Genomic DNA, 12,593 nt, shown 5'->3' with positions numbered 1-12,593 from the left:
ATCCGCACGCAAGTATACGCGGACCGACCATCGTGCGCTACTCTCAAGGATGCTACCATAGTAACCTGTATGCGCTATCACACGCAAAACGTCTTGTAGTACGTGTTCGCTAAAGTAGAGGACAGGAATAAAATCATAAACAACAAAAAGTAACAAAAAAAACAAAACAAAAAAAATGAGCAAGATCATCGTCCCGCGAAGAATGGCAGGTCTCGCTCAAGGATTGGCGCCATATTTATTTGCTCAAACGTCAAGCGTCGTCGTCTTTTACGGGGAGATTTCTTTCTGTTCTTCGCATGTCCACTTCCCATGCGTACAGTTGGCTCTGTATGGTGAAAGCAAAAAGCAAAAAGTGTATATAAACACATTCATACATATTGGTAACGAACGCAGCGCGATAAAAATGCAAAACCATTCTCATCAGCATTCAGGACGGTATGGTGTTTTCGTGAGCGGAATTTCACTGAAGCACTGAAGCTGCGAAATAAAAGAAAGCGAATCTCTTAAATACAACGGTGCTGTCGTTCGTGTTCTTGTTCCCATTCCATCGTTGGTTTCTAACCAGAGTGAGAAACTTTTACAGTTTCTTCGTTCTTCATGTTTTCCTTCAATTCGAGGATGATAGTTTTCAACCTATTCCAACTTGAATCATTTTTTCCATGTATAGTGAGTTTTTTTTCTGATTTTGATATTTTTTTTTATAATTCATTTAAATTGCAGTGACTTGCAAATTATTATATACAATCTGTATAATAGATTCACTAAATTCAATACACCTTTGTCTTACTTCAGAGAAGCAAACAAATTCAGAGTCTCAAAAATAATTCAACTGCTAACGTTTAATATAAGTATTGTTAAATATTAAAGCAGATAAACTAAATCATTGAAGTCATCGAACACATACAGTATAGAACAGATATTTTTACTACAACGAAATATTTGATGCGACCATGCCTGTTCGTACCGATACTCAAATGAAATGCGAAAATCAAAATTCTTGATAATTGTTGTTCTTGTTATCAGATGCTACAAACATTTTACGGTCTTGGCCTGCTCCTGGAGTGCTCTAAACCGCTCAGGATAAAACGTCGTTGTCTGGCAAATCCATTAACACGACCATTTTGGCGGATGCATCAACGCTATCGCTTCATTTCATGTTGGGCCTACCACGTCTCCTCTGTCCATGTGGGCGATGTAAAACAACTTTACGGGCTGGGTCGTCCGGTGTCATTCGAATGACATGACCAGCCTACCGAAGCCTGACGAGTCTAATTCGCTGTACGAGAGTGAGTTCATCGTATAACTCGCCTTTATATATTGTCCTTCCACACACACGGCGCAGAAACTCCTTCTAAACATCTTCCTCTCGAACGCGACTAAGAGGGTTTCGTCATTTTTGGACAAAATCCATATCTCAGAAGTGTATGTGAGTACGGGAACTATATAGGTTCTATATAATCTTAGCTTCGATCGTCGCGACAGGTGTTTTGAATGAAGAAGTTTCCTCAGACTGTCCCTCATTAACCTCGTGTGTGATGTAAAACAAAATGAGGAGGTTAACAACTGACCAACGAATTCACCATATGAACAACAATTAAAACCAGACTAGCCTCATAACTAACCTCATTCGTGTTGTAAAGTAACTGTTTTCATCGGAGTACGGTAGGCTTGTTTCAAATTGTTTTTTTAAATCTTTTCCTAACCGGTATCGGCGTACGAGAAAGAATGGGAAAAGTAGCCAATGCTCTCCGCCATTACGATTTGTTACCGTGGTGATTTTGGAACGAAGGTCAATGGGTGTGTAAATATGAAAGCGTTGTGCTAGTGCTTTTCAACAATTTGATATTATTGTAGCAAAACAATCGTTATTAACAAACTATTTCTAATCACATCGCTTTATTATGTGTGTTGCCGTGTTATGCACGGGGTCGTATCCCTTACTTGTTATTTCATTTATTTTTCAATATGTTAAGTGCAATGAATGATTCGTTCACATATACAGAATAAAAAAACTGTCATATTCATTATTGCATAGCAATCACCATCTCATTACAATAACAATTCTTTCATGATTTCACATTAAAAACAAGTTTTGTCATGCTTTAGAATGTGAACTTTAATTGAAAACTGTAATTGGTTAAACTTCATTTGCTATAAAACTATCAACATTTGCTTTAAAACAACAGTTCTTTCCCAAACATTTTATTGTTTCAATAATTCCAATAGCTGCACGGCGTTTTTCTTCTTCTTCTTCAATGACGATTTATGTTGGGCTATGACATATTTATTTTGAGGCACTATAACCTCTGCACCGCTGCCATCAATGTAAAACAGCAAACCGCTAATGCATATAAGTGAAATGTAAAAAAATCATAATTTACATATGAACATCCATGGTTGAAATGTAAAAAAATACATAATTCACATTAGGGCATTGTTGTATTATAGTTATCAGCGCCAATTTTTTATACGACAGAAACAACACCCTTCGTAAAAATTCCACCTGGTTAAAATTATAATTATAATTATAACAGACTTAAGTCTGTTTTGGCAGGCATGACCTACATACTAGGTCTTTACGCTAAAAAATAGAAGAAAATTTTCATTTACTAACGCAAAGTTGCGAAATATCTTCAAAAAGTACAAGGCATAATCCGTTCATATTTTATGAAAATTAATCGAATCCAACACTTTGACTAATGAACAATTACATTTACAATGTTCGCTACATATTGTTGATCTGGAATCACGACACATATTCCCGTACACGTACAAAACTCTCAAAAGTACTACTGTATTACTAGTGAACTAAACCTATCCTAGTGTACAAATACGCTTTCATATTTACACACCTTTGAAGCGTTTGTCTACTTTACGCCTCGCTATACACTGTGAAAAAAAACATCTTTTTTCGTTACTTTTGTTGTCTACGCTATTCATCGAAACAGGCGTGGCTAAGTCTTACTTTTCTTCTTTCTCTTCTTTGCAGCGAGCGTTGAATAGTTTACCTGGGGCAATCATCGCATCGTCGCCATAGCACATGCGCCATGCTGTCGATGCCTTCAAAATGCACAGATTCTTCTGCCAGCTGCATTTTTTCGACCACAACCGCACCACTACACTTAGTCTAGTCGGCGAATCGATTTATCGATAAGAAGGAATACACGTTCACGTTGATACCCTCAACCTACAACCCTCCGTCTGGATTGGAACACATTTTATCCCCTTTTTTGCACACCCCTACGGAGAACATTGGATTCTTACTTCCCCTTCTTCAATACGTACCGTTTTTCAGCGCCCTTTTTCCACCACTGCACTGGTGAGAGTTAGCACTAACTCTCTTGCGAACGATTTTCACGATCGCATACGCATTTTCCTTTACAGAGCCACACAAACACACATAAACGGAGTTGCCAACGCATGGACGAAGCGAAGGCACTGGATGGAACTAACCGGCGGGAATCAGCCGGACTGACTGGTTCGAATCTGTCGCACATGCGTTTTGTCGTTCGTACCGTACGGACGTGTTTGGCGTACAACAGCAAACATTCAGCGACCCACGAAAACATCGACGCAGAAATACATCGATCCGTGTCCCGTGCGTATCTACAGGGGTTGATGTCAAGAAGTGATTGTGCAAAAATGTTGCCAAAACTCGTAAACAGTACAGTGAAAGGTTTGTTCTAAAACACGACAAAACTTGCATATTGCTCAATTGAAAGAGGTTACTGCGATCCGTTTCGTGTAAAATGCGTGTTTAAATTGGATGCGAATGGATGTGTGCGAGAAGTGTATAATTCTATCTGCAATTGTTATCGATCGAGGACATCTTCGAAACAACCAAAATCCAAAAACAAACAAAAATTCTCAATGATCTTTTCATGAAGCTAGTGAAAATCTGAAGAAAAAAATTGTAGTGAATTAATAGTGTCCCACACGTGAACAACAAACGCGAAGATGCTGGAGTTTTATCACAATCTCAATATTAACACCGGTTTGCCACCTGCGGCAGCAAACACCGATACTAGTTTAAAGGATAATAATAACATGCTGGACGGTAACGAACGGACAGGTAAGTGCACTGATGGATCCAAACCATGACCAGGATAGAATAAGAAACGATTAAACTATACAAAGTGATCGTATTTGTGTTTTAATTTTCGATTTCGGTTAAGTAATTATTTGTTTACGTAATTATAACTAAGAACCATCAAATTGGATCATTAATGGTTATTAATTAATGGTTAAAGAATGGTTATTTGTTGTTAGAAATAATAGTGATTAATCTAGAAAAGGCAAAAATCTATTTCAAAATACCTGTATTTTCTTATTCTTGATTGAAAAACTAAACAAGTTCCAACGGTAAAACAGATATTTAATAATTCGGAGGCTTTTAATCACTAATTTTTCAATATTTTAGTCTTATTATTTTGTGTAATACTACCTTCGAACCTAGAGCTCTGTGATATTAAAGTTATTGTATTTTTTAACTCCTTATTTCAATTTGTTTTTGCTTCCTGAATATGAATGTATGGTAGAATGGTCTATTGTATCTTAATACAACATGACCATTACTTCTTCTTCTTGGCTAGAACGACCTTGCAGGTCACGCCGGCCATTTCTGGGTTACTGGACTTATTTTACCACGTAGCAGGATAGTCAGTCCTTGCTACGGGGGGACGGTCCGGATGGGATTTGAACCCAGTTCTGCCGTGTGGACCGGCGCCGTTTATCACATGTACCAATGGGCCGTCCCGGTCCCTTACATGAAAGGCAAATAACCCAAGATAGGTGATTTAATAGCATTTATGCCAATTTAGCATAAGCAAGATCGGTATTAGAATAAATAAAAATTAAGGAATTACTAGAAATAGCAACCCAACATAAGATTGAATGACAAATTTAACAATTGTTTGCCAAAATTTTATCCTTTTTTGCTAACCTTATTTTATTCTGCCATAACATCTAATGTTAATTTCCCATAAGTTTGCTGTGAACTATCGACCCTGCCGAACAATATGTTTTATCAATAAACTATTTGAAGTTTCCCCAATCGCATAAAAAACAAAAACAAAAAATTATTTCATGGAATAGTCACTAGAAACAAAACCCACAGTATCATTGTATCCTATTGCTCAGAAACTTATGTGGAATATTATTCACAAAACGATCTTTAATACACATTGCATTAAATCTACCACTTTGGTTGTAAGTTTAAGCGCAACAAAAAAGTGCTCCTTCTTTGCCCAAAACTCAAACCGTTTACTCACAACCGGATCGCACTGCCGGAAGGAAGTCACACAGAATTCGACGAGGTTCGATGGATTCGGAAATATTTGCACACGGGTAAACAAGCTCCACTTCCTGGGGAGACTCCTTGTGGATTAAACTGCAAGCAAAGGCAAAGTTTTCTAAAACAAAACAACAACCCAAATACGACCGCATCCTCATCCAGGTCCAGCGAGCGGCTGGTTAACTCGTTTTCTTTCGCGGAAGAAGTTGGTTTACATCATCGTTTCTTCTTCTTTTCTTTTTAGCGAAAAATGAGGGGAGAGTAGAATTTAGTGGGTATGATGGTAGACGAGGTGACCTAAACCGCGATGGAAAGCGCATGCGAACAACTTCGACAGAGAAAGAGATAATCTTTTTGGAGAAGAAAACGCCTTGCGCCTTCTTGCATGTAACGGCGTAGAGCGTAGCGTAAGGATATCTTTTAATCAATTGCCGTAGCACCAGTCTACGGGACGCCATTTTTGGAGAACCCCATCACCAAGAGTTGGTCGAGTGGTAGGAAGGAACTCAAACCTGAAGAAGCAAACTTTACCTTCAGGTTAACCATTGTCTTACAGTCTTGGATGGACCGTTTGGGGTTAATGGAAAAAGTGGAAATGTTGCAGAAACCGTGGCCACTTAAACTTTCACCCCATTCCCATCTCAGGGAGAGGATGTTTTAGCCCTAAAACCCTTCGATTATCTTTAGAGTCAAAATTCCTGCTATGATGGCTCGATTTTCTCAGAATACAGCATACGATGCCATTAGGGTCCGCTCCAAATGGAGAAGAGACATTTCGCAAATTTCGACCTCAAGTGGCAAACCAGAGGAAACGTATCGGAAGTCTTACAGTGGGCAAAGCCAGCCGATCATCGGGGAAAGCGAAGTTAGCCGAGGAAAGTTAACACTTCAACTAAACATTGACTAACCAGCGCATCGGGTTTTGCTGGTTGGAATTGAAAGTACTTAACTGTGCTCACCGACCGATGAATACTCCACTTGGGCAGCCACAAACCAAGTCCGATCGGACATCCTGCCGTTGGATGGATTGGATCCGGTTCTTAACCTTCCCTCTTCTTTGCTTCCATTTGCCGAGCAGAGAAAGTGTGAGTAGAAAACTTGTATACCATCGCCCACCGTACCACCACCGGGAAGGCAATCTAAAGCCGCACCAAAAAGTGACCGTAATCGATATTCGCTTCGTTGATTTGGAACTCTTAACTTTAAGAGGTCGCGCTTAAAATCAACCGATAGAAGACGAACACACGATTGGGAACTCTTTACAGTTCTCAAACAGCAGACAGCCACGCATCCATACGCATCACCGCGCATCAATTGGGTAATGCCGGTAATGTTCTTCCACGAGTGCTAAAAATATCGATGGGGCCATATTCGCAACGTTGTAAGACGATCTTTTAGCAGAAGCTTAAAGCGTTTCCGTCGTTGTTTGTTTCCTTCAAACGGTGGTAGAGCTTTAATATTCGAAACTTTAACAATGCGTGAATTACAAAGGTGGACATCGGTGTCGATTTTAGGATGTGAACCAATATTTATAGATTTTTTATTTGTCTAAAATTTTAGAACAATTTCAACTTAAAAACTATTTAGAAGTAATGCAGAAATGAAGTATTAATGTTGAGTTTTTAAAGCGACTTATTTATTAGTTAATAAATCATCACTTGATATCAACAATTCTACAAAAGGCAATTCATTCATATTTTATTACTGAAACAATCCTTTACATATTGACTCTTTATTAAAAAAGAATATCAGTCAGAAGAGTTTTGTTTTTTTAACAAATTAAAACAAACGAAAGTAAGTAATTCGAAACAATGGAAAAAATAATTCATATTGTTGAATTGATAAGATAGATGCTATTTAAAAAAATTTAAAAAAAAAATCAGTTTAACAGTAAGCTAAGCAAAGCCTTTTTTCAATCGTCAATCAATATCACTCTGCTGCATTAAAACTTTTTTGAAATAAAATATTTTTTAATACTTTTTAACACTGGGTTTATTATCATTTAAAAAAAAAATTATCCTTTTAAAACAAATAAGAAGTCAGTTTGGCATTTGAATAGAAAGTCTGTATATAAACTAATCCTTTGTACTGCAATACAAGAAATATAATAAATACTATTTTACAAACAATCAACAAATAATAAACAATGAGAAAGTATTTGCTTATAAACAAAAAAACGAAAATCCCTCACGGGAATAAAAACACATGATCGTGGTATTGATTAGTTAAATGCAATCAAATAAAAAAAAAGCGATACAGCGGCGTTGGTGATAAAAACGAAAGGGAGGTGAAAAACACATTCCACTTTTATCGTTTCGTCTTCTCTAACCATCGTTGTACGGCTCGTGCTCGTATGTTGTATGATTTTGTACATGATTTATTGTTATTGTATGCTATCGTATGCTGACTTTTTTTTACCGCTCCCTCCGATCCGACCAAACCACACCAAACAAACCGATCATCCCTTTTCTCCATCGACCAATTTGCGCAACACATGAAGCATTAGACAGGTATGCGAGTGGGTGGGTGGAATGAAGCACGTTGGCCAAACAGCTGATAAGGCACACCAACACAATGCGTGGTGGTACCAGTGCGTTGTTTGCATATCCACCGTCGGTAAATAGTGTTGACATGTTGAAATACTTGGAAAACTAGCCACACGTTACATGTCCGCAGAGATGGGTAAGCATCGTATGAAAATTAATGTAGCAATTATCAATAAAAGCGTTAATTAATACCTACTTCAAACACAATCAAGCAACCAAAAAATAACGTAACAATTGTTCAATAATTTAAAAGGGAATAAAAAAAATATCGCATTTTAACGCTTACCAAAAATGATCAACTAAGTAACCATTGCCTTTTTTTTGCAGCCTTTCCGTCAGAGTGTACTTAAATCAAACAGCTTTAAACTTAATGTCACAATGCCCGTTTTACGGCTGGCCATATTTCTTGTTTTTCGTTTTTGGAGTAATAGGTTTTTATTACACCATACAAAAATTCATCACTTTCACTGTGTAAAACGGGCCCCTTGCTTTCATGACCCACATACATAGCGTAAGCCGATGCTGCGCTCCCGGAAAAGCGAAGTGAAAAATTATCGCACACTCATAATTCACAAGCAGTTGATAAATGACCGATCGTGTCGGGATCCATAAATGCCAACGCGTGCCACGCACACCCCCCCGCCACGATAAAGGACACCCAGCCAGTTGTATACCAGTCAGTGCAAACAAAACAAAAATATAGTTTAACCGTTCGTTTGGGTGTGTTCGCTCTAGCAGCAAAAGTTTTGCGATTGTGCATAAACGGCAGGTCATTCGAATGGTACGCCGCTTCGTCCCAAGTCTCGTTCCCTCCTAGTTCCGGCACTCCATACATATAAACATGACCATTTTATTGCGATTGTTGCCGTGTACTCTCTGCGTTTTGTAATTTCGTTCGCTATGGATGTTATTTGTTTATGTACTTGAAAGTGTCCATCGTCATTTGGCTTTCTTTTTTGCTGAGCGCTGTGTCCCTGGCAAAAACTATACGAATGTGAGACAACTTGTCTGCGTGTCATATGGTGGAGCCCGCCAGGGGGTGTTTGTTGCATTGTGAACATTAATCTGTTCACTATCACCCATTCCCTATTCATTTATGCGTTTCTTTTTTTACATTACACTTGAATCACCGTACTGAGTCGTATGAACAATTAGTAATGTTTATTTACATGTGTTAAATCAAAGCAATTCCATGATTCATGTGGGACCTTTCTTTGTGATGGTTTATTCCATTTTAGATAAACTATTAAGACTCGCTTACTCTCGTTGTATATTGGATTCATATTGTATATTACATATTAGTTTTAAAAGAATGAGTAGAACGTTGAAACTCTACTGCTCTGATTCAACTAACAATTTGCTAGAATCGTTACTAGCGATAAGCAAATATGTTTTTATAAGGTCTTGTTGCCCGCCTAACACCCCGTATATGCGAAACATCTACATCCAAATTGATCCAAGGCTTTTTGGGGTTGTAATGCATATTACAACACTGCTAAATGTTCGAAAATGTCGAAGAACTGTTTGGCCACTCACCACTATTACCCACTTGCATAATGCTTCCGCTCCGTTACGTCTCAATCGTCCGCTTCCGGTGGAATTTGGACCGCGAAAACCTTTTCCATTGCAAAAAGGTCTGCTTCAAACCCTCCACAGCTAGGGCAGTTTTTGCCCGGCAAGTACCTGCTTCCCATGATATAAGATATCATAAGAAATGTGTCTAATATACCCTCAATAACCCTGTGCATCGATGTGCATGACGATATTTATTGTATTTTCTAACGAGTTAAAATTAAATAAATAGTTTCATCTTTCACACATTATTGCAGCATTTCATTATGTATTTGTTGGAAAATTTCCAAACACATTTTTTTACACTCCAGAAACGATCTATCTACGATTTATTTCATTCTTCTCTCTCTCTCTCTTTTGTTTTGGGCAGACATCGTCGGTACAATCAAGAGCGAAAAAACGCAGGAAATATGTGAAGGATGCGGACAAAAGATAAAGGATCGCTACTTCATGAAGCTCTCCCCGGACCAGTTCTGGCACGAGCAGTGCCTTCTCTGCTGCATATGCCGCATTCAGCTAAACCAAACGTGCTACACCAAAAACACCAAGGTCTATTGCAAGGACGATTACTATCGGTGAGATTTTTACCTGTTTAAACAATTGCTTCACGACGCACAGTTTCACTTCACCCGCCAAACAATCGACTAGATTAAAGAACTGAAATGGTGTGTGAAAATTAAGTACAGGCAACATAAAATAGGCACCCACCACAAGTAAACGACAGTTTCAAAAATGTTTCACACCCTGCAAGGTATATTTCCAAATGTGATATTACAGACACAGATATGAATGATAGGCATCACACCGTATGAATAGTTGCGGATCCAGTAGAACCCGTTTCCCATCGGTAAACTTCAGACAGAAGTACACCTTGCCCTGGGTGGCCCACTATGCCCGGCGGCCCATTATCACGGTTTGGTACGATCTGGTACTGGTTATGCGACAACCACAGTGTCACAATAGTGTCATGAAAATCCTGCTCCCTTTCCTTTGCTGTGCGTCACACAAAAAGCCCACCAAAGCTTGCCTTCCAAATGGGGCCAAATGGCGGTTCTAAACTTGTTTCCTTTTCTGCCACCTACTCTCGATAGAATTTTCGGCGTGCCATCCGTTCATCAGCAGCACCAGCACCAACAGCACGGCCAACAGCGGGACTGTTACGGTTGTGGCGAACGCATCGCACCGAGCGAATTGGTAATGAGGGCGAAACATCTCGTCTACCATCTGCATTGCTTCCTGTGCTACACCTGCAACCGACCGCTACAGAAAGGCGAACCATTCTCCATCCGTGCCGGCAAACTAATCTGCCAGCATGACCTGGAAAAAGATTTCTACGGTTCCGCGGCAGCAGCAGCGGCAGCCGCAGCCGCCATGCATCACCATCACGGTGCGGGGCTACCGCATCCAACTCATCTTCCACCTGCGGCACACCTGTATGGCGATGGCGATGACTATCTGCTCGACGATGGCCTACGGACACGGGATGGCCGTCGTGGACCGAAGCGACCACGCACGATTCTCACCTCAGCCCAGCGCCGTCAGTTTAAAGCTTCGTTCGATGTGTCACCGAAACCTTGCCGCAAGGTCAGGGAAGCATTGGCCAAAGATACCGGTCTGTCCGTGCGGGTAGTTCAGGTGTGGTTCCAAAACCAACGGGCAAAAATGAAGAAGATTTCGCGCAAATCCAAAACGAACGCTAATGGCGCAGATGGTGAGAAGAACCATTCGGATAAGGAGGACAAATCGATCAAGTTGGAATCACCGAGCAGCGAACACAGCCACTATCTCGGGCTGGACAGTTCGTACAGCTCATCCAGCCAACCGTTGAATCCGAACCTTCCGTACTCGCCTGGTACGTATTGATCTCAGTGCGATCGCGATGATCTTCCCTTTCCAGACTTTAATAAATCATGTTTCCATTTTTGTTACAGATTTCCCAGACAATTCCGACGCCAGTCTGTGCAGTTCGGACATTTCGCTAGACGAAAGTTTCGACAATGTGGACGAAGCAACGTCCGATACAATGTCGCTACAAAACCTAGATCTTCAGCCAAACCTTAACAGCGGTGGGGGTGGGATTGGTACAGGCCAAGGCACATGTTCGGGTCCCGGTGTACATAATGGGCAGCTAGTCAATCACAACAACAATACCATCGGTTCGATGATGTCGAACATGGCCGGCAGCATAACGCACATCGACAAACTCTACCTGATGCAGAACTCCTACTTCAACTCGGCGCAGATCGAACAGTGACCGGAAGTGATGGACCAGCTGCACTTGAATTAAGGCGCACCGAAACTAGTCAATGAAATCCGGCGTAAGGGAATAGAAATCGCGCGAACTATTATTTCACGCCAGGGACATAATGTTTAAGCGGTCTGTTTGCCATATGTTGTGGCAGCACACGTTTGAAGCTGTTACCTTGCAATAGGTTCTTAATTTATGAGATTGGTAGTTTTTAGTAATTTATTGTTGTTACAGAGCTTCAGTTTCCTATCATGGAATGCACAATTTGCAACAGATTAGCGAGATGGTTCCTAATGTCTATCGGCCAAAATCAAATGGTCTGTTCAGGATGCGCCAAGAACAATCGCGATGATGATGAAACTAAGTACTAATTGAGCAATTTTGTGAAATATGTAAAGAAAAAAAAGACACAATATTCGAAAGCATACTCTGTGTCTATGGTTTTATTTACCATTGATGACGATTGAACAACGAATTGATTTCTTTTTTTTCGTCAATTTACTTTATGCTCTAGATATTTATTTAATCGTAATAATCGTAAGGTAAGTTGCTGTTAGATGATGCTATTGATATCAATAAAAAGAGAAATTATAGATACAGCCTACATTACTGGGATTTTAAGTTTCTTGATTCTTGTGCGCATTGTATACCAGTGTATTTGGTTGAAATTAGGAATATTTCAGTTTTTGTGCAAGTTGCCTAGTCTAGACAGGCAATCGTCTAAGACTTTAACCCACATCATACGCTTGGCAAAAAGAGATTTGATTTGGTCTTATCGCTCATATTGGTTAAGGCTCTAAGCATTACCAATCCTGTTCCTTATGGCTCTGGCTTATAATAACCCAACACTGAAATGACCAACACGAGCACAACAATATTTTCAACTAAACATTTGTCATCATTACCGCGGTCTACCAACCCCGGTACAATCAAC

General features: G+C 39.8%; 1 protein-coding gene across 1 annotated transcript; it reads left to right on the top strand.

Moving 5' to 3' along the window:
• Positions 1-2,737: 2,737 nt before the first annotated feature.
• Positions 2,738-12,084, top strand: LOC125768867 (LIM homeobox transcription factor 1-beta-like). The gene is made up of 5 exons (XM_049437120.1): positions 2,738-3,319; positions 3,385-4,072; positions 9,782-9,986; positions 10,503-11,263; positions 11,343-12,084. The coding sequence occupies exons 2-5, from the start codon at positions 3,958-3,960 to the stop codon at positions 11,663-11,665; spliced, it is 1,404 nt and encodes a 467-aa protein (XP_049293077.1). The 5' UTR covers positions 2,738-3,319; positions 3,385-3,957; the 3' UTR covers positions 11,666-12,084.
• The last annotated feature ends 509 nt before the right edge of the window (positions 12,085-12,593 follow it).

This window comes from Anopheles funestus, chromosome 3RL, assembly GCF_943734845.2.
Source record: "Anopheles funestus chromosome 3RL, idAnoFuneDA-416_04, whole genome shotgun sequence".
NCBI classification, from domain to species: domain Eukaryota; kingdom Metazoa; phylum Arthropoda; class Insecta; order Diptera; family Culicidae; genus Anopheles; species Anopheles funestus.
This window is presented reverse-complemented; position numbering and strand designations above follow the sequence as displayed.